The following is a 23,200-nucleotide window of genomic DNA, read 5'->3' on the forward strand; positions in this document are numbered from 1 at the left end:
TTCGGGATGATGCAGAAATGTTGAGGAAAGTTCAATTCAATTTCATTCGAAGGATCCAGCTATGCATCCGAGAAAATGGTGGGCATATCGAACATTTGTTGTAATTTCTATTTTTTTTTAGAATCTTCTGCTTTTGAGATCTGGCTGGTAGTTAGAAAGTCAATAGAAAATTATGTTTTTGTTAATTATTGTTTTTTTTAAGACTTTATTCTTTGACCATGTGAACTTAGCACTTGCCAAAGGCAAATGGACGTGGTTGTTTCATCAAACCATGAGCCTTACTTAGAGGCAAGTTCCACAGCAAGTTTCATTAAAATCCAACAAAACGTTCTCCAAATATTTCCGAAAATAGATTTTTTTTAAGAACTTTGACCATCAATAGCATTGGAACCATACACTTTTCTAATGACAATTACGTTAAATCGTCACCTTTCGATCTAAAGAATGTCACAGTACCCTTTTGATCATGTGCTTACTGGATACCCTGTATATTTTGATGGACTATCAAATGGTGAATTATTGACATTTAAAACTGGACCACCCTGTATTAGAGTGTTTCAGGTAATTTAACAAAACTATATTTTGACCAGCTTTGGGGCATCAAAACAAAAGAGGTCACAGCCTGGAAGTAAAATCAAAGGTTCAAAATTCCAGAATTATTACTTTTTTCATTATTAAAATTAAAAAAATATTATTTTGATTAATTTAAATTTTTTTATAGATATTATGTAAGGACTTGGTTTCTTAATCAGGTAAACGAAAGTCAAATCTTTATCTATTTATATTATATTATTTACATATTATAGAGTATTAATAAACTACATTCTAATCACTCTCACTATCATCTTCATCCCTTTTTCTTTTCTGTCGTTTGAGAACCTGGATCATTTCTTGGAAACTCGCCTTGATAGTCTGATTAATGTTGTCCAAACCAATTGCTCCAGTATTTCCAATACTTTTCAAGCATGCAATGGTTTCTTGGTAACAATTATTCAAACTGTCCTGTTGGCTATTGTTTTCAAGTTTACTTGATGTAGATGCGGAAACATAATCATGGTCATTATGGGTCCTCATCTCAAAGAATTTAGTATTTTATGTGGTGGTATGGATCTTCTATTTGTTGGTGTCCCTGAGAAGAAGCTTGCTGAAGGATCGGAGACCGGACCAATCGAAGCCTCGAATTCTTGTAGACGTGACCTAAATAGGTACCGACTAAATATGACAGTCTCGCTTTCTCGTCGATACGCACTCAGTATCGATTTGTTGAGAATCGCTATTTCGGATGGAAGTCGGAACGTAGTGGTGAATTATTGACATTCAAAACTGGACCAACCGACCAACCTGTATTAGGTCAAGTGGGGTAATTGTAAATGATGTTATTTTCCTGTTTAAAATGACCTTTAGAAAAACCGCAGGAGTTTTTACATAACTTTACAGCTCCAGTAAGGCCGCGCGCATATTAGTTAAACGTGCTCGGCTCTACATCAAGTTGTTCGCTAAATAAATTAAATTTCAATTGGAAAGTGACAAAGAATTGTGAAGAAATAACATCTCCATCACGGTAAGTAATTGTTCTAAAGTTTTCTGTACTTCCAAATGTGTGTTAGCTTTATATAGTAGGTGTAATTAAATGCTTTTGAAGTAGATTACTCTGGATTTTAAAGTGTTTACATTTACTCCTTCCCTAATCTACTAAGGAAATTGTAAACACGATAACGGGGAAAAGGTAAACGTTAATTTAATAACGTAGGATTGTTCCTGTTACTTATGTTTAATTTTTTAAATTTTTGTAGATGCCGAGAAATTATATCAAAAAAACAGCTGGACCGTCATACCAACAGGAAGATGTCATCAGGGCTGTAGAAGATGTTAAAAATAAAAACAAGACCTACAGACAAGCACAGGTTTTTTATGAAGTTCCTGCATCTGTAATCTGTCCAAGACTAACAGGGAAAAGAAAAATCCCTATTGATTGTCGCGGACAAGGAAGGAAAAAGGCACTTTCACCAGAAATTGAGGATGTCTTAGAAAAATGTCTTATTGAGAGGGCTAAAGTTGGGTATCCCTGTGACAAAGGGGAGCTACAATTACTTGTAAAAGCGTATCGGGAGAACAAAAATTTGCGGACTCCTTTCAAAGACAATAAGCCCAGTGATAATTGGTATTTTGTTTTTTTAAAGCGTTATCCTAGACTTTATGTCAAAAAACCAAAGCATCTTCAGAAGCTTCATAAGGACGCTCGCAAACCAGACATTATTTACAGCTTTTACACTTTAAAAAGCACAATGATTAGCAGTAACTGTGATGCTATTGACAAAGCAGCATTTATTTTTAATGCTGATGAGTCTGGCTTTTCAAGTGATCCCAGTCGGATTCGGGCTATTGGGAAAAATGGATCAGCTTTATGTCGAATCTCTGGAGGAAGTGGCAAACACCACCGTATTAGCTTGCATCGCAGCAAATGGTTCCACTTTGCCCCCACTCATTGTTTTTAAAGGTGCCGCTGTTCAACCAAGATGGATATCTGAAAAAGCCTATCCTGGAACACAATACTCTGCTTCAAGCAATGGGTGGATGAAGGAGCCCCAGTTTTTCCACTGGATAACTCAAGGTTTTATTCTTTATGTTCAAAAAATTCGAAGAGAAAAGATGTTACCTGCGGAGACTACAATACTTACATTCGATGGCCATGCTAGCCATATGAGTGTTAGCATTTTGGAAGAGCCCATACAAAATATCATTGTTCTTGTGAAACTTCCGAGTCATTTGACTGATGATAAGCTACAGCCTTTGGACAAATGTGTATTTGGTCCTGTAAAGACTTATTGGGAAAAACAGCTTATCGCCCATGGAAAGACTAAAATGGGATTGGGAACTGGGCGACTAACAAAAGGGGAATTTTCAGAATTGCTTGGTGCAATGAAACCTGAAAATATAATATCAGGATTGAAGACTACCGGAATCTTTCCTGTTGACTCTACAAAATTCCCAAGACATGACTTTAGTGTGGAAGATCTAGCTGAATATGATTTAAAATCATCAACTTCAAATACAAATTCTCAAAATATGGATTTGATTTTGAACACTGAAACTGAGGAAATGTCTGAGGTTGTGCCAGAAAATTCGGATGTGCCACAAAGACAAGATGTATCTACCACTAAATCTAGTGAAATCTTAGATCCTGAAATACCGTATGTTAAAGATTTAAATGAAAGTGTCCCATCAACTTCAAATGAACATGTGTTATTGCCACTATTACCAGCATCTACAATTGACACTGAAAAAGACACTGACAGAGTAGAGATAGGCCAATCAACCTCTAGCTGCTATGGAGAGTTGAACACATTGTTTTTTAAAACACCTGAACAGAACGTTACAGGGGATTCTACAGCTGCACCAAAGTGTCGCCTGAAGCATAGGACTGATGGCGAAATTTTAACGACAGCATGCGTCTTAAAACGGTTAAAAGAAGCTGAAGAAATAAAGAAAATACAGAAGATTCCTTAAACAAAACTGAAGTTAAGATTTTGTTTTCTTTGAAACAAAAACAAGTTATTACTGTGGAAAGTGATGATGAAGAAAAGAGATGGAAGAAATAGATATAAAATCATGTAACATTGAAGAGTGGACACCAGGAGACTTTATTTTAGTTCAGTTTAAAGGGGGAAAAAGAGGAGCAGCTACTTTTAAATATGTTTGTGCTGTAGAAATCATTCAAAACACAGAAATTGAAGTGGTAGGGCTAAAATCTACGGACGACACTAAGTGCAATTTTTCTATTGTAGAACGTGACGTTAGGTTTATTTCCCTTGACTAAGTAATTGGGATTTTGCCAATGCCCCTCATTAAGAATAAAGGCCAGTACATTTCTTATTATTTTTATAAACAAGTACCTGTAATAGAGCAATAGTGTTTCCTTTTAATATTGCCTTGATTCATACTTTTGTAAGGATATATTTCCGAAATAATAGGCCCGTTTTCCCAAAAATAAGTTTAATAACTGAAACCGTACACGCCCGCCAACGTATTAACAGGTACTACCCATTTTTCTATTGATTTGCATGCCAGCGCACACCTTTGTGCTTCTTTCGTAAATCTCAAACTTATATAATCATTCCTAACAAAATCAATATTCTAAAGTAAACAAACCCAACAATAACGATACATTTTAAACTCAATAATAATATTTGCTAACACTTTAATGTTTTATGTTCAATAGTTTATTATTTCTAAGTTTTGAATTAGAATTCATAAATTTGTTATAAAAAATAATATAAAAATAACAAAAAATTAGGTATACTTTTAATGAAATCACCGACCTAGGAGGTAAATGTAAACATCCATATGTAACTACTCAGCCTTGAATTTAAAACACTTATCAAAACTGTTTACATTTACACCAAATGACATCTCATAAAGAGCAGTGGTTTAAATGTTGAGTGTTTACATTTTCCCTAATTTCATGGGAAATTGTAAACAGAACCAACAAATTTCAAAGATTAAAAAGACAAAATCTGTGATATCTAAGTGTATCTTGAATACCCAATAAATGGTGGTGCTATGCAGAGTAACTACATTTTTTGCCTCAAATACAAAAAAAAATTGTATCACTTGGGAAAAAGTAAACAAATATGCAAATATCGTTTTCAATTACCCCACTTGACCTAATGCATTTCAGGTAATTTAACAAAGCTATATTTTGACCAACTTTGGGGCATCAAAACAAAAAAGGTCACAGCCTGGAAATAGAATCAAAGGATCAAAATTCCATAATTATTACTTTTTTCATTATTTTCACCACAAATATGGCAAAAATAAAAATTAGCTTTTTCTTATAAACTGATATTATTTGAAGGACCTACTATAGAAAAAATACTAATTATTATTATTAATGTTTATTCACAAGTTACACACAACTATCTACTGACTCATTATTGTTCAGTAACTATCAAGAACAATTTGTTTTAACCAATGACTTATTAACTTAAAATTATAATACAACTATATAGGCAGTACTAAAGAAAATTAAAAACTAAAATATGGCAGTCAATCCTTTTCATCATTTTCTACACTAGCTGAAGTCCAGGACAGTCTTTCTTCATAAAATTTTATTACAACTTGAGGACACTTTACATTGGCCTGCTTGGCAGGCACTAAGTCTGCTTCATCAGTACCAACCCATTTCATTAGGAACATCAATGGACCTGTATTGCAAAGCTCAGTAGTATCTACTAAAAAAAAAAATAAGAAACAAACTGATTTAGGTACCTGAACTGTTTGTTGCTCCAATTATTTTTTCTGGTTCCAATCCCCTATCAAATCCATACAATTTTTTATCATCAGTCTTTGGTTTTTTGCCTCCCTTGTCACTGATTGGGGTACCAGCGTTTTTTCCGTTTTTTATTTCTTTCTGCCTCCTTTACTGCCCTGTCCGCTTCAAAGGCCTTAATCAAATTCGGACAGTCCAAGTTACCTATTTATGTAAAGGAGTATAATAATATAACAGACTAAAAACGTGGACTTACTCTCAGGTTCCCATGTGTTGTCTTTATCGTCGTAACCTATCCATTTCAGTAAGTATTCTTTGACTCCGTTTTTCACTCTACTGTCGATGATTTTCTCAACTACGTATTCTTCAGGAGCCTCGTCTAATTCGGGACTAGAGGAAGATTTTTTTGACGTCATTTTTCAGTTAGTATTTTGTTCACTAAGGAAGTTATCCCAGGTTACCCTATTTCCGGGAAAATGCAGTTATTTGAGCGGGAAAGTGAGAATTAAAACAAATAAAAATAATAAATAACCTAAAAAAAACAAAAACAACACTTGTCAATTATCATGTCAACTGTCAAATGAAAATTAATTTCACATCTTCAATTCTTCTTTTCAGTTATTTTTGGCGGCGTACTGTACACTGCAGAGATGTAAAAGCGGGAATTTTCGTGTAGAAAAATTCGAATTTTTGGAAATTTACCGGAAAATTACTTCATGCTTAAATGAAAATTTTCCTTGATAGGGAAAACAACTGTCAAACTTGTCATTGTCAAACTTATTATGCATTCTAATGAGATAATTGAAGACATATGATGATTAAAGTACATTAAACTTTAATTGAATTGATATTGGAGTGTTGTACAATTAATTAAAAAACGAATTTTTTTTGAATTTTCCAATTTTTGCCAGGAAATTACCGGAAACTTTCTGAAAAATTTTGTATACCTAACCTCAACACTTCAAAATAATATGAATTTTTAAAAAAAATTATTTCTACTATATATGGTATACAGGCTGATCAAAAGACAATTTCAATTGCTATATTGAACCACCCAGTAACTGTCAAAATAACAGAGTTATGGACTGTCACAGTAAAAACTCTCAAAATCAAACAGCTCAGTTATTCGACGTTTTAGGTAAAAACGCTCTACAGGGTGGCCAAAAGAGAATTTCAAGCGCTACAAATTGGTATATTGAACCACCCTATAATTGTCAAAATAACCGAGTTATTGACAATACAATGGAGTAGTTTACAGGGTAATTCAATGAATTTTTAACATCCAACTTGTTTAATTTTAATTTTATAAAAAAAAATCCAAATATGAATCTTGTAGATATTTGCATATACTTTATTCCTAGATAATCCATCAGTATACAGGGTGTCCCAAATTTGAGCAATAAACCAAACTTATAATTTTTTATTCGATTTTTGGAATCTACGTCAAATTCTAGGCCTACTTGATGTAAAATGTTTGTATGGATATTCAATTGTTTTTGCTCTAGCTGCCTTTACTTTGACCACCCTCCTCAAAAGCAGAAATTCCAAATTTGAGCGAAATTTTGGTGCACTTTTCCAGAAAATCGTCCATAACTCGTTTATTTAAAACACCCTGTATAAAACCACCGTATAACAAAAGAAAGCTAATAAACGGGACTATCACGTGACGTTGAACGGAAACGGCTAAGTTGCCCCGTTTAGCCGCTAGAAGGCGTCAAAGTTGACTCTCGTTTTTTTTGCAGTTTTTGCTCAATATCTCAGGAATGTTTAAGGTTAGATTTTGTAGATTTTGCACCTCGATGGGATGCAACTTTTACCTTCTATACACTTTTTTGGTACTATGCACCGTTTTACCTTGAAAAATTAAAAACTAGAATTGTCAAGAGTTTTCACCTTCTGATTTTTTTCAGAAAAGTGTTTATTTTCAACATTAACCTCAACTGCTTAAATACCTTTAGGTTAATAGTACAAAAATGACGTAAAGTGTCATTTGTCAAAATGGCATTTTGCACGGGTGCCACGCCTTAAAGTGTCAAAATTGACATAATTTCAAGGTCATCTCCAAAACGGTGCCAGTTAGAACAAAATAGACGTCAGATATGTGTTCCCCAGGTTCATTTTAGTTAAAAAAATTACTTTGATTAAGGGAAATCCAAAATGGTCGCCGTTAGTAGAGTAGGCCAAAAAAATCCCTAATTTAGATTAGAATTCCCTGCACTTTTCTAGGAAATCGTCCATAACTCGCTTATTTGAAACACCCTGTATAAACACACCGTATAACAAAAGAAAACGGGGCATCACGTGACGTTGAGCGGGCACGGCTAAGTTGACCCGTTTAGCCGCTAGAAAGTGTCAAGGTTGACTCTTGTTTTTTGCAGTTTTTGCTCAATATCTCGGGAACGTTTCAGGTTAGAGGTCTGAAATTTGTACCACAAATGCACCTCCATGGAATGCAATTTACCTTCTATACACTTGTATGGTACCATGCACCGTTTGACCTTGAAATATTAAAAACTGAAATTGCTAAGGCTGATACTCGGGTGTGGCACTTGCTCATCTAATGCTCCACGTTTCGTTACACAAGAGGCGTACCCAGACTAACCCAGAGATCAGTCAATAACTTCCCTCTGGGGAAGACCCCAGAGTTTGGTGATTTAGTCGAGCTACGGTGCATCTTTTATATTCGTCAGCGACCTCATTATGCTAACCTTGCTGACTATGCTGGTTATTGGGTGGGCACCGTAACTACTAACACGGGTGTGACAATATATTGTTCACGATATGAGGCTCCCACGTGCTGTGAGGATGCATGTGGCGCCAATTTAGTGCTTAGCATGGAAGACGCGTCTAGACGAGATCTAGGGCGTAATAGGCCGTGGGAGCATCGCGTTTATAGGAGCGCCAGAGAGAGAGAACTCCGTGATCAGCTGGAGGGTAGTTCTGGGACGCCAGAAGGCTCACATGTGCGTAACGCTAGAAGGGACGTTCAGGTGATATTGAGACTTCTTGGGAGTAACTCAAAGAGAAGTTGAACTTGTATAGCAGTGTCAGCAAGTTATGTGAAGCTAGTCGTTGATTGTATGCTAGAGTTAGAAAGAGAGGGTGACAAGCAGTAATGATTGGCATGTGCAAGATGCAGTGATAGTAGAAGGGAGAAGAAGGGAGTCGTTAAACAGTTTCTACAGATGATAGAGCCAGGAGAAGGTGTTAGCACAGAGGTTATGTTTGCTATAAGCGTGGAGTCGGTGACCCTAAGGGGCGGTGGGGCTCCCCGCTGAGTAAAGACACATTTGAGACAACCCCAGAATAGCAATTCGGTAATTTTTGTTTTTATATTACTACGTGTCTTTCTAAAAGGAGGACATTTTATTACTTGACGACGTGAACTGTTATGACGTCTAATCTATTGGATTGTAAGAAGCTGATATAAATCAATCAAGAATGGCCCGATTAACCGGTAGTCTAATCATCTTGTATTACTAATTCAAAAAGAAATAAAAATAATCTAGAAATCCAAGTGAATTTAAAACTCCAGGAAACAATAACGCTAAAAGTCGTATTGTTTTTTTATGGTGTATGTAGATTAATAATAAACCGGTATATGTGTATATGAATAGTTGTATATGGTAGAGGTAGACATGTTGTTTCCTGGTGGACAATTGACATTGACAGTGACAATAATATGGCCGCCATCTTGACTTTGTTGTCCAAGGTTGATTAAAGTTGTGATATTTTTGTGAAAAAAGTAATTAAAAATCGGGGTTTATTGATATTTTATCGGGTTCAAGTGTAGGATGGTGTTTCGGCAGTGATAAACTTTTTGTGCGTTTTCCGCAACCGTTCGAAGGGGGTGAGTATTCAAGCAGTGTACACTGCACTTTCACCTTACGGTTTGTTTGACATTTAACTATGAACCTTTTTGAACCAAAAATATGCCACGAATTGATAAACATTTTATCTGGCACTGTTTAATACCGATAATAGAGGTTCTGCCTGAATAACAGCACTTATTTACCCTTAAGTGCCGATCTTTCCAATCTCCTTGTTTCAGATTACATGCCTTGAATTATTTTTGTTATCCTTGATCTAGTTTTGTAAATTAAACTTGTGATGAAAAATAGTCATCTGGTAAACCTACTAATAAGTAAATATACCTAACCATGTGGGGCAAGTTACACGTTTTTCTAATTACTCATGTACCACACAGCACAGTAGGGGGTAAGGGAATTGACCCCTATTCATTTATATTCAGATAACCATCTTAAACAAAGCAAATTGCAAATCTGCTTGTAATGCTGCTGTTGAATTGATGCCAAAATTAACCGCAATAAAATCTGCATAAACTTTTGTTGAACATTTTCAGTATAATAAATAGAAAGTTAGAGTCAAGAATCAAAATCCTGCTGTTGTTGCCCCTAACTGATACTAGTTGAAGCAATTATTTTGTGGTGATAGCAGAATTGTGATTTATGAGCAATTGATTGGTGACAACTTGATGGGTTGGTCTGTTTACTACTTAGTTCAAACATTAAGTGAATTAGGTTTGTTTTTTAAAGAAATTATAATGCAGCTGAAGAAAACAAAAACAAAAACACTAGCATTTGGTGAAAAAATCATAAACATATTAGGAATTGAAAGTAGAATGAGTTGAGTAGCTGAGAAAGAAGTAGAAGGAATTGGCTCTTATTGTCAATTGGTATAACAGTATTAAAAAATTGAGTTGGTAATATTTTGTATTTACTTTAAAAAAGGGTAAGAAAATGTATAACCTTCTTGTGAATCACCTAACTAAACATCATTAAAATAATTAATAGGAAACATTTAGAATAAAGCTATTGGAATAAGTCTATTGGTATATATTTTTCAATTATGAACCACTTGTCAACACTGTAGACATTGGACAGCTGATAAATGATAATAAATGAATGTTTTATTACCACCGCCAATTACCTAAACCTTGCCTAAACCAATAATAATACTGAGTTAAGTAAGTAGGGTAAAACTACCAATAGATGACACTATCAAAAGTCTAAAAAGTTAAGATTCTCCACTTTGCGTCACACAGAAAACTTTATTCTAAGGGGTAATGCCTGAGGGACCGCCAATATTGCCTTTTTGCATACAAAATACCTTGAAATGCCTTTGAAATACCTCACATTGCTTCAGTATTGCTCAAAACTGCCTAAAATGGCTCATATTACCTTGAAATACCTCGAAATGCCTTTAAATTATTTAAACTGCCTCAGAATGCCTTCAAATGTACACATTTGTGGCAAATGAAGGCTGTGAACGCCGAAAAAGTTGGTGAGTAGATTATTATTAGAAAACGAAAACGCGCGGCGAATAACCAATTTCTGCTTTTAAATGGAAGCATACATGAGGTACCTTCAAAGTTAGTCGTCAAAAAAAAAAATTTTTTTGTATGATTGTCTGAATTTACGGGTTACATTTTGACGTTTAAACGAATCTTCTAACTGTCATAGTAACCTAGTTAACACGTGTCAAATAAAGACACCTATCATTTAAAAGAAACAGTTGGAAAATTAAATATATAGTATTTTAAATTTAGACAGTGGTAAAATTGTAACAACTATGTCACGTGACTTGGATAATTCAATTTTTGAACTTGCAACACTGTAAAGACTAGTTGACATTGTCAAAAACAGTGACGTGACCTTCAAAACGCAGTTTAAACTTATCCACATATCGCCATATACAATACAAGAACTCTTTCATCCGACGAAAGAATATTAGAATTGGAGGAAGAACTTAAAAGAGTGCACTGGGATGTACTAGGAATAAGTGAAATTCGCAAAAAAGGAGAACAACAATTTCTACTAAAATCAGGAAATATGTATTACCACAGATGTAACGAAAATAGCTCTGTGGGAGGAGTAGGACTGCTAATCCATAAATGACATGTGCAAAATATAATACAAATACAAAAAAACAACAGTGTAAACCCTGAACCAGCCTAAACTGAACCGACAATACAATATCAAAATGATCCAAGCCTATGCGCCCACATCCCAACACTCAGACAAAGTTATTGAAAGCTTTTATGATGACGTAGGTCAAGCAATGTCAAGTTTTCCAGCCTATTTCACGGTGCTGGTCGGAGACTTTAACGCCAAACTAGGCAAGAAACAAAATGAAGAAGAAACACCACTGGGATGTCATGGGATAGGAAAAAGGAATGAATGAGGAAACCTACTGCTCCAATTTCTTCTTCATCACCAACTGGCAGCTATGAATACTTTCTTCAGAAAAGCAAAACATCGAAATTCGAAAGTGGACATGGATCAGTCCAGATGGCAGAACAAAGAATGAAATAGACTTTATTATCACAGACAAAAAGGGATGTAACCGTACTAAATAAACTATCGGTGAGGAGTGACCATAGAATGGTGAGAGCAAGGATAGTATTAAACCTGAGGACGAAACGAAATAAGCTTGTAAATAGGAACAGCAGAAAAAGTGGACAAATGTGGACAATGTGGAAAAATACCAAAGAGCGATAAATGAAAATCTGAAGAAAGCTGATGCACGTAGTCTCGAGGATCTAAATAAAAACATTGTGGAGTCAATCAACGCTGCCCAAAAAAAACACTGCTTAAAGCAAAGAGAAAATGAGGATAAACTTTCTATAAACACCAAAAATTTGATGAAACAGAGGAGAAAACTACTGGGAAGACACCCACAACAGAGAGATGAGCTAAGACAATTGAATTGAATTATATAACAAAAGCCGTAAGGACTGACATTAGAAACTACAACAATAAATGGGTGACTAAAGTTATAGAAGAGAATAAAAGTATGAGGGTACTACACAAGAAATTAAGTAAGGGAAAAGCTGAAATAATTAAACTGGAAAATGAGAGAGGACAAATAACAAGCAACAGAGAAGAAATACTAAAGATTGTCGAGGACTTTTAGTATCTCATCCTCTCCAAACTATATAGAAACCAGAGTCAAGCAGACGCACAAAAAAATATACCTTACATACTAAACCAACGATCGGAATAGATGCCAACGATAACTGAGGAAGAGGTCCTAAAGTCATTGTCAGAAATGAAGAATAAGAAAGCACCTGGCAAAGACGGTGTTGTTGTAGAAGCCATCAAACTAGGAGGAAGTTACTCAAACATTAACCAAATTCTTCAATAAATACCTAGACAAAGGAACAACCCCACAAACATGGAAAAATGCCACTATTGTTATTATGCACAAGAAGGGCAGCATCACAGACCTACAGAACTATAGACCGATAAGCCTGTTGACGCACCTATATAAATTATTCACCAAAATCAGTACCGCACGGCTTACAAATAAACTTGACTTGTATCAGCCAAGAGAAAAAGCAGGTTTCCGAGCCGGATATGGAACAAATGACCACCTCCAGGTGATAAAATCATTAATAGAAAAAAGCATAAAATACAATAAGCCCTTAGTACTAACATTCGTCGACTATAAAAAGGCATTTGACTCCATAAATCATCATGAATTGTTTAAAGCTCTGGCAGACTTTCGTATAGACCACCGCTACATTTCCATACTACGACACATACAGGGGTGGGCATAAGTCACCTGGCAGCCTTGAAAACAGTTCATGCGTCAGACCCACCACTCTCGCTCGGAATTTCTTGAATTTTTGCAAATTTGCCAGGTGACATGCCCACCCCTGTATAGTACAAATTTGCAAAAATTCAAGAAATTCCGAGCGAGAGTGGTGGGTCTGACGCATGAACTGTTTTCAAGGCTGCCAGGTGACTTATGCCCACCCCTGTATATGAGCAGGAAACAGCAAACGTAAAAATACATGCAGAAACTGATCGGTTTAAGATCGAAAAGGGAGTCAGACAAGGCGTCACAATTTTCCTCAAATATATGTTTAAAATGATTGAATTAGACAATAAGGGCATAAACGTAAATGGAGAAAAGCTAAACCATTTACGCTTTGCCGAGGATATCGTGCTGATCTCGGACCAGCTCGAGGAGGCAAATGAAGTGGTCTCAGAACTATCCGCAGCTTCCCAAAAAGTAGGCTTAAAAATCAACATTGCCAAGACCCAATTTATGACGAACTTAGTCCTACGCTGTAACCTAATGCTAGAAGGAAAAGAAATTCAATACGTAACATCTTACAAATATCTGGGACACGAGATCCGAATGGGAAGAGACAATCAGACCTGCAAACTAAACAGAAGGATAGGACTGACTGGGCTGAGACATGTACTCAATTCGGATATACCGATATGTCTCAAACGAAAAGTGTTTGACCAATGCGTCCTCCCGGTATTGACATATGGCTCGGAAACACTTACACTAACACAAAAAAACTATCAATAAAATAAGAATAACTCAACGAGCCATGGAGAGGTGCATGTTGGGAGTGTCACTGCGAGATAAAATCCGAAATGAAGAACTGCGTAGAAGAACAAAGGTTACGGATGCAATAGAAAGAGTCACACACTTACGAGACGAAGCACACAGAAACAGGGGATGACCGCTGACTCGTTGGACGGACGATTTGAAGAGGATATCTTTAAACTGGATCCAAGATGCCCAATACCAAGCAACATGGTTTATGTTAAGAGAGGCTTGGCTTATGTCCAGCAGTGGACGAGACAAGCTGCCATATGATGAGGATATGATAAAAAGCTGAAATTGTAATGTACACATCACGTGATTTTGATTATGCTACTTTAGAGCTTGCAACACTCTAAAGCCCAGTTGACACCTGTCAAAAACAGTCACGTGACCTTAACAGCCTTATTATAGTGACCATTGTTAACTACCAATTATTGTTAAACCAATTGTTATTTCAAAAACTAGAACTAATAATGTCTAACAAATATCCTACTAGGATGACCTCATTGTTAAAAAAAATTAACAATCCATAACCATAACAATCATTGTTAGGATTTAGTTCCTTTGTATCTTCACGCTACATTAATTGAGGTTATGTGTTTTGCAAATAAATTAGTATTAGTATACTGTGAGTATACAATATTATTACCTTGTATTACACTACAAGGTATTTGATTTTTTGTCTTGCCTCTTGTTCTGTCCTAAAGATAAAAATGTCAAAAGTTTCAGATATATGTCCAATTTCTGAAAGACAACAATTAATTTCCTGGAAATACAGCACAAAACAGTGAAAAGTTTCACAAATTGTGAAAAGACCTAACAATTCAATTAAACAGCTGAGCGACAGGGTGCTTTAAAAAGTACAGAACAATGGATTCTTTTTACTTGTGAGGTACCCTATATTGCAGAACCATGCACAGATCCCGGAAATCGTGCATTCACTGCCAAAATCTTTAAATTTGAATCTACAACAATTTGGGTGTTGATACTGTAGAAATTCTTTCTATTCAAGAAAAGAATTCCCAGCATTTCGGGATTGTTAAACGCTGGAGCTTGAATGGCGATGTGGGTACAATCTATAGCTCCCAATATACCAGGATAATTCCTCCCTTTTCCACAAATCCCCGTTTGACTTTGTCCTGTTCTTCTTCCGTCGTCGGAAATTGAATGAAAATTATCTGCTCTCACTTTCCATCTAGTTGAATCTATTAAGATATATACTTTTTCGTCCGGGCTTAATTTTTACTGATAAGAGACTTTCTTCCGCCAACTCTGCTACAGCTTGCAGCTCAGATGGGGTACAAGTAACATCTGCGTTTTCAGAAAGAACCAGTTGTTTATTATGGTTGAAGTCATTCAACTAGTCATATCTGTACTAAGTACCTTATTGTTCGAGACATATTATAGCGATCAATATTACACCTCGATAATTTATTAAAAGTTTGATAAGATTCTGATAAATGGTTGAAAATAAAATAGTATACAAACCTTGATGTAAAGTTTAATTTTTGTCTCTAGATAAAGTTCACTTCGAGTTCGCCTCGGCAAACTTCCTTATTTCCTCAATAGAAATCAAACACTTTCCACCTGCTATCATTCATTACACCCTGTAAATAATGCCGACTTATGATTGACTTGCGGATTCTATTTTCAGTTTTTACTTTACAATTATTAGTCCCTACACATTTGCTACTTCCTATACTGCTATATTTAATTAGATCCAATATGGAAACTCAGTTTATTTATTGTCCTATTAATGACATTATTTGTTGAAATAAAAAAATAACATTTACACTTTTCTTGTTTCATACATCTGTTACCCAAATTGCAAACTTTATAACTTGAATGTGTTTGTGACTAAAGCTGTTTAATTTTTTTCAGGCAAAATGGACTCTACAGATCAACCTAATTCAATATACCACATTCATTCTATACACATGTACACCCTACAGTCGTCCGAGTCACAGGCTTTTCCACCTTTCGGACTTCTAGTAGGCGAAACGATTTTGCATTCTGGAAATTGTGTAGACGGAGTCATATTTGTCACAAACTATCGATTGTACATCCAGATTGGGGAGAACCAGTACCATATTCCTTTGGGAGTAATTGAGCTGGTTGAGATTAGGGAACTGTTTTATTTACAAGTATTTTGTAAAGATGCTAGAATATACAGGTATGGGCTTTAGTGGGTTTGGAGGAGTTTTATAAACGTGATGTTGTTTTGGTAGGTGTACTTTTGAAAACAATGAAAGCGCTTTAGATTGGTACGATCGAGTTTGTAAAGCTGCTGAACCGCCACGACAAATTGAGCAGCTTTTTGCTTTCTACCACTATGTGTGGACAAAAGAAAAAGTTCCTGAAGAGACCGCTGTACGAATGGCGCAACAAAAACTCTACACTTTCGACAAAGCCATGTTTGAAAAAGAGGTCGTTATTACATAATACTGTTGTTTGCACTGAAATTACTGTTTTGATTGTAGATGGTCAGAATGCAATTTCAAGGTGATTCTTGGAGGATAACCAAGGCGAATGAAAACTACAAAATATGCCCCACTTACCCACCTTACCTTTTGGTTCCTTCTTGTATTAATGATGAGATACTTGAAAGTGTAGCTAAGTTTCGCAGTTCTAGACGCATACCTGCTGCAGTATGGAGGTGAACTTTTGTTACAAATACTAACCTTCAATCTGTATTAATGTTAAAAACTGTATAGACACCCTAGAAACGGAGCAGTGATAGCGCGTTGCAGCCAGCCAGAAGTCGGTTGGTTTGGCTGGAGATCAAGTGAAGATGAGGATCTTTTGAAAGCCATTTCTGACGCGTGCACTTTTGACCGAAATGTACGATCAAACAGTACTAGTGACAAAGACTCTGTGGTGTCACATTCTCCGGGTTCGCTTCATTCGGACGAATCACTCCAAATCACTGGTGAAGTTGTACAGCAAGAGAAAAAGGTTGGTCTAACATTTTTGTTTAGAATAATAGGACTTTATCTTTATCGCAACTGTTTACTTTGATTGATCCACAACTAAGGATGGAAAATTCGTAGAAATTTATTTTTGGATAAAATTCCAAGGTAAGTTACAAAATTTTAAGAGAATTTAAGAGAATGATGAAAAAAAGGCTAATAAATTTACATCAATAGCAACTTTGGTCTATTTGGTAATTATAAAATACCAAGTAAATACTGTAAGTAGTCTTTACAGCTCCATGGATGAGCTGATATAGCTGTCAAAACCTTTTCTCCAGTGCCCTGAAACTATTAAATTATTATAATTAGTTGCTTATTTGAGGAATTACACTGGAAGTTGTGTTTAAAGATCCAAGGAGCCAAATTTGACAGTTGGGACGTTAAAGAACATTTTGATACTTTGCTTGCGTCACGTGACAGCTGTCAAAACTCACTCATCAATGATCCAAAAATATCAAATGCCAAATACATGTGTTTCTTTAACACCTTAAGGAACACTTTTATACTTTTCTTATGTCACTTGACAGCTCTCATAACTGTCAAAACTCTTTCTCCAGTGCCCTGAAACTATTAAATTTTTATAATTAGTTGCCTATTTGAGGAATTACACTGGAAGTTGTGTTTAAAGATCCAACGAGCCAAATTTGGATCATCTTGCGTCACATGACAGCTGTCAAAACTCACTCATCAGTAATCCAAAAATATCAAATGCCAAATGGATGTGTTTCTTTAACACCTTAAGGAACACTTTTATACTTTTCTTATGTCACTTGACAGCTCTCATAACTGTCAAAACTCTTTCTCCAGTGCCCTGAAACTATTAAATTATTATAATTAGTTGCTTATTTGAGGAATTACACTGGAAGTTGTGTTTAAAGATCCAACGAGCCAAATTTGGATCATCTTGCGTCACATGACAGCTGTCAAAACTCACTCATCAGTAATCCAAAAATATCAAATGCCAAATGGATGTGTTTCTTTAACACCTTAAGGAACACTTTTATACTTTTCTTACGTCACTTGACAGCTCTCATAACTGTCAAAACTCTTTCTCTAGTGTGTTGAAACTATTAAATTATAATTAGTTGCTTATTTGAGGAATTACACTGGAAGTTGTGTTTAAAGATCCAAGGCGCCAAATTTGACAGTTGGGACGTTAAAGAACACTTTGATACTTTGCTTGCGTCACGTGACAGCTGTCAAAACTATCAAATGTCAAAGAGATGTGTTTCTTGGAGGAATTTTATATTTAATTGTACGTTCATTAGTACTTAGTACTTTCACTTCAGAATAATTTTATTTCAAAGATAATTTCTATAAAAACCGTGAAATCAGACGCTACTGTTGGTCAATTCCGTCATTTTTATAGAAATTATCTTAAGAATAAATCATAACTGATAAATGAGAAACGTAAGAGAATATTCCGGGTAAATTACTGAGAATTTAACGAAGAAGAAATATGGGCCATTCTGATGATAATTCAGTTTTTCGTAAATTCTTCATGGAGAAAAATAAAAGTTACTAAACAATGTTCAAATTGCAGCTCTTCGTTTTGTGCTTATTTTAGTTTTTTGTGCATATTTACTGCTGTGTTTGTATGGTTTAACTAGTTTTTTACAAAACAAGCTTTTCAAGTTTTTAAAAATAAACCAAACTAATAACAGCTTTGACAAAAAATAGCTATATTAGGATTTTTCTGAACGACAAAAACATGTTGCAAAATGTATATGTATCAATTTACAAATGTAAACTGACCAAGAAATTTCCAAATACTCCTAATGTAGCCTAAAAAAATGTAAAAACATTCCAAAACACTATAAAACCTCTAAAATGCCTTGCAAAGCTTACAAAGCAGCCTAGAAGCTTCTAAAAGCTTTTAGAACAGTCTAAAAGCTTCCAAATGCTTTTCAATTTGTCTAGAAACTCTCAAAATGCTTCCGTACGCTTCTAAAGCAGTTTAACAGCTTCCAAAAGTTTCTAAAACCGTCTATAGGTTTTTAAAACGTTACAGAAACTCTAAGATATGTCTAAAGCCTTCCAAAAGCGTCTAGAAGCTTCCAAAAGCTTCTAGAACACTCTAAAGGCTTCCAAATAATCTTTAACTAGTCTAGAAGCTCTCAAAAAATTTCAAGACAGTCTAAAAGCTTTCGTATGCTTCTAAAGCAGTTTCAAAGCTTTCAAAAGTTCAAATTCACATGTCTTAAAAGCAGTCCAGAATCTTCAATGCTCCTAAAGTAGTCTAAAAAGATTTCAAAACCCTACAGAAACTCCAAAATGCTTCTAAAGCAGTCTGAAGTCTTTCAAAACAGTCTAGAAGCTCCCAGAAGATATTAATCAGTTTTTCGTAAATTCTTCATGGAGAAAAATAAAAGTTACTAAACAATGTTCAAATTGCAGCTTCTCATAATGGATGCGCGCTCTTATACTACAGCAGTTGCGAACAGAGCTCGAGGAGGTGGCTGTGAATGTCCTGAGTACTATCCAAACTGTGAAATTCAATTTATGAATCTAGCTAACATTCATACTATTCGCAAGAGTTTCCACGCTCTCAGACAGTTGTGTATGACGTCAGCTGATCAGCCTAAGTGAGTGGTCGATTATCGACGAATGGTCGAAATGTAATTGTTGTGGTTTTAGCTGGTTTAGCCTTTTAGAAGGCACTAGGTGGTTGCAGCATATGTCGGGTTTGTTGAAAGCGGCCGTAATTTTGGCCACCGCTATTGAAAGAGATGCCAGACCTGCAATGGTGCATTGCTCGGATGGTTGGGATAGGACACCGCAAATTGTGGCTTTGGCTGAGCTATTGCTGGATCCTTATTATAGGACAGTCGAAGGCTTTAGGTGTGTCTATTTGTTGATTTTAGTGCTTGTTATGTTTTTACAAAATATATTAAGCACTTGTTTTTAAGTGTTTTTTTTAAATTGTTTTACGTGTTTTAGGGTGCTTATTGAAAGAGAATGGTTGGCTTTTGGACATAAATTTGCAGACAGGTGCGGTCACTCTGGAGGCAGTGATGATGTAAATGAAAGGTGCCCCGTCTTTTTACAGGTCAGTAAAACAATAATAATTAACGTTTCATTTTTAATTATCGTTTGAAAGATATTATCTTTTTATTATCTCTGTTCAGTGACTTCTGAGTGTATCTATTACCGATACAACTGATATCTAAATTAATAATAAATTTGGAAATAAAATTTTGTCAAAGAGTTTCATGGCAAACTAAAAAATTTAAGCTATATTGTCACAACGTCATGGTCAACTTGGAAAATAATTGAATTTCTCTATTTATTTTTACGCATCTTTAGTAATTTCACTATAATGCAGAAGAATGCACATAGTGTCAAAACAAGAGAAGATAGGTCTAAAGATATCTTAATGAAAGTTTAAGATAATTGACAGGGGACTAAAGATGCAATCCTTAAATACAAAATGTTTTAAAAAAAAATCAATTAAACATACCTTGAACATTTTGTATAAAATAAGATGAACTCTGTTCAGTGATTTCTTTTATCTCATTTCATTAGACGAAGGTTGACTAAAAATCATTTTATCATACTACCAGATATTGTCAGTTTGACGGTTCAATTAATGTCAAGTTATTTTGACGTTTTTATCAGTTTGGTAAATAAACAGCGCGAGTCGTCTTAAATAGAGTAGTTCTGTGTCCATAATGCCTTTCAGATATAGTGAAAAGTAATAAATCCAGAAGAATAACATTATTAATGCTAAACTCTGTTTTCATTGTAAGTTTTGTTGACTATTGACGTCCAGTGATGTAAAATTATGGTATTTTATATTTTTCATAAATTACCACCGTAATTTACCAATTTTTTAATTCTTTCGTAATATATTTCGTTTGGGTAGTGTTTTTTTTTTTTTTTTCATTTTGTTTTACACTAATTCTTGTTTTTTGGGAAAGGAAGGGCAATTAATTAATAGCAATAACTCCTTTGTAAGCATTTAACTCTATCACCTATTCTCAAGTAAAAAATATACTACTGAAATACATGAACAACATAAATGGTAAAACAACATCTTACATCAGTTTGTAATTTCATAATTAGAGTCCGGATTTCTAGAAATTTTGCTTTTTGTAAATAACATATAAATGTGAATGATTTATGCAAAAACGCGTCATTTGACAGATTTTTTTGATGCTTTTTTCTTCGTTTTGTGCTTATTTTAGTTTTTTGTGCATATTTACTGCTGTTTTTGTATGGTTTAACTAGTTTTTTATAAAACAAGCTTTTTAAGTTTTTAAAAATAAACCAAACTAATAACTGCTTTGATATTGAAGGCTTCTGAACGACAAAAACATATTGCAAAATGTATAATTAAGTATCAATTTACAAATTTAAACTGACCAAGAAATTTCCAAATACTCCTAAAGTAGCCTAAAAAAATGTAAAAACATTCCAAAACACTATAAAACTTCTAAAATGCCTTGCAAAGCTTCCAAATGCTTTTTAATTTATCTAGAAACTCTTAAAAGCTTCCGTATGCTTCTAAAGCAGTTTAACAGCTTCCAAAAGTTTCTAAAACCGTCTACAAGGTTTCAAAGATCTTAAAGGCAGTCCAGCACCTTCAAGGATCTTTAAACTGCCCAAACACCTTCCAAATGCTCCTAAACTGGTCTAAAAAGGTTTTAAAACACTACAGAAACTCCAAAATATGTCTAAAGCCTTCCAAAACAGTCTAGAAGCTTCCAAAAGCTTTTAGAACACTCTAAAGGCTTCCAAATAATCTTCAACTAGTCTAGAAGCTTTCAAAAAATTTCAAGGCAGACTAAAAGCTTTCGTATGCTTCTAAAGCAGTTTCAAAGCTTTCAAAGTTCAAATTCACATGTCTTAAAAGCAGTCCAGAATCATCAATGCTCCTAAAGTAGTCTAAAAAGATTTCAAAACACTACAGAAACTCCAAAATGCTTCTCAAGCAGTCTAATTCCTTTCAAAATAGTCTAGAAGCTTCCAAAAGCATTTAGAACAATGTAAAAGATTCCAAATAATCTTCAAATAGTCTAGAAGCTCTCAAAAAATTTCAAGGCAGTCTGAAAGCTTCTGTATGCTTCTAGTGCAGTTTAAAAGCTTCCAAAAGATCAAATTCACATGTCTTAATAGCAGTCCAGATCCTTCAATGCTCCTAAAGTACTCTAAAAAGTTTGAGATACGTCTAAAGCCTTCCAAAACAGTCTAGAAGCTTCCAAAAGCTTTTAGAACACTCTAAAGGTTTCCAAATAATCTTTAACTAGACTAGAAGCTCTCAAAAAATTTCAAGACAGTCTAAAAGTTTCTGTATGCTTCCAGTGCAGTTTAAAAGCTTCCAAAAGTTCAAAATCACATGTCTTAAAAGCAGTCCAGAACCTTCAATGCTCCTAAAGTAGTCTAAAAAGATTTCAAAACTCTATAGAAACTCCAAAATGCTTCTAAAGCAGTCTGAAGCCTTTCAAAATAGTCTAGAAGCTTCCAAAAGCATTTAGAGCAATCTAAAAGATTTTACGACATTATATTAAATCTGTTAAAACCAAATGGCTAAATAAAAACCATAATAGACACTCCCACTTTTTTTTTCAAAACAGGTTAGTAATTGTGCCAATTTTGGTTAGACCGTGATAGCCGATATAAAAAAAATAAAAATATTAATAATAATGATATGAAAGTACTTACAGAATGTTAAAAGCGTAGAAACTATAGCTGTTAAAAGAATTGTGGTGGTGTGGTAAATTGAAAACTTTATAAATGATTAACAACACAAAGAAACGGAAAATAATTAATAGTAAACAAATAAAATAAATTTCAATGGTTTTCAAACTGACAATGACTGAAATAGAAGCGCTTATTAGTAAATGTTTTTTTTTTGGAGGACATTCACCTATGGCGTTTTTGACTGGCAAGTTTAGTGCAAAACCAATGTATCTGTATCCTGCTCTATCAAGTGTCATTGAAACAGTGTGGCAATACACTAGTTTTGCACTAAACATGCCAATCGAAAACGCCATTAGATATTTACCCTTTCTGAAAGTTAACAATAGACAAGGATGAAGTCAATAATGCATGTCTACTTCTACAGTATGTCAGAGATTCGATTCTCTATACAGGGATCTCGCTTCCCGTAAGAGCTACTGCAAAGGTTAAATGGGAAAAGTTTTAGAGAATTTAATAGGCAATCCAACAGCGTTTTAAAAATATTAAATTTTTGCTTGGTTTTTGAATTATTTTCGAAAAACCAAAAACGACCATTTTCAAAAAAGTGCTGTGTTTTCACTAATTTTAAAAATTTTAAAATTGTGCTTGAACATTGTTAGCGCAACTTTTTAAAGACTATCTTTCTGTGTATTTCGTTTTTAGTTCCGACGTTTCGGTCTCGAGATACCATCATCAACTTTCAACAAAACTAAAAAACAGTAACACTTAAAATTACGTTAATGCAAAATCTAAACGATTACAAAATGATGAAAATGTACTATGTAATTAAGGTCTAAACTAGCTATCAATCTAACCAAACGTAACTTAATCTTAATCTGGTAAATTTTCAAAAGTGTTCCGTTCGCTCGTCGACCCTTTTCGCAATTCTTTAGCACCCTACTTATGA

At 34.7% G+C, this 23,200-nt stretch overlaps 2 protein-coding genes across 4 annotated transcripts in view; one reads left to right on the forward strand and one right to left on the reverse strand.

Annotated features, from left to right (window-relative positions):
* Window positions 1-4,879: 4,879 nt before the first annotated feature.
* Window positions 4,880-5,837, reverse strand: LOC145725822 (chromobox protein homolog 3-like). The gene is given in 4 exon segments (XM_081974720.1): window positions 4,880-5,204; window positions 5,269-5,386; window positions 5,388-5,473; window positions 5,526-5,837. Coding segments are annotated over 4 exon segments (522 nt in total). The 5' UTR covers window positions 5,686-5,837; the 3' UTR covers window positions 4,880-5,046.
* Window positions 5,838-8,936: 3,099 nt separating this feature from the next.
* The window catches only part of LOC145726382 (phosphatidylinositol-3,5-bisphosphate 3-phosphatase MTMR3), a 45,589-nt gene continuing 31,325 nt past the window's right edge, over window positions 8,937-23,200 (forward strand). For 2 of the 3 annotated variants that reach the window (XM_081975422.1, XM_081975423.1), the window contains exons 1-8: window positions 8,938-9,119; window positions 15,521-15,812; window positions 15,868-16,066; window positions 16,120-16,295; window positions 16,354-16,594; window positions 19,009-19,196; window positions 19,249-19,452; window positions 19,552-19,660. In XM_081975422.1, the coding sequence (XP_081831548.1) occupies window positions 15,526-15,812; window positions 15,868-16,066; window positions 16,120-16,295; window positions 16,354-16,594; window positions 19,009-19,196; window positions 19,249-19,452; window positions 19,552-19,660 (1,404 nt within the window). In that variant the 5' untranslated portion in view covers window positions 8,938-9,119; window positions 15,521-15,525. Of the gene's footprint in view, window positions 9,120-15,520; window positions 15,813-15,867; window positions 16,067-16,119; window positions 16,296-16,353; window positions 16,595-19,008; window positions 19,197-19,248; window positions 19,453-19,551; window positions 19,661-23,200 lie in introns of all 3 variants that reach the window. The other variant, XM_081975424.1, reaches the window with a different exon arrangement.

This window comes from Ips typographus, linkage group LG3 (genome assembly GCF_016097725.1).
Source record: "Ips typographus isolate SLU linkage group LG3, UJ_Ityp_2.0, whole genome shotgun sequence".
NCBI lineage: Eukaryota > Metazoa > Arthropoda > Insecta > Coleoptera > Curculionidae > Ips > Ips typographus.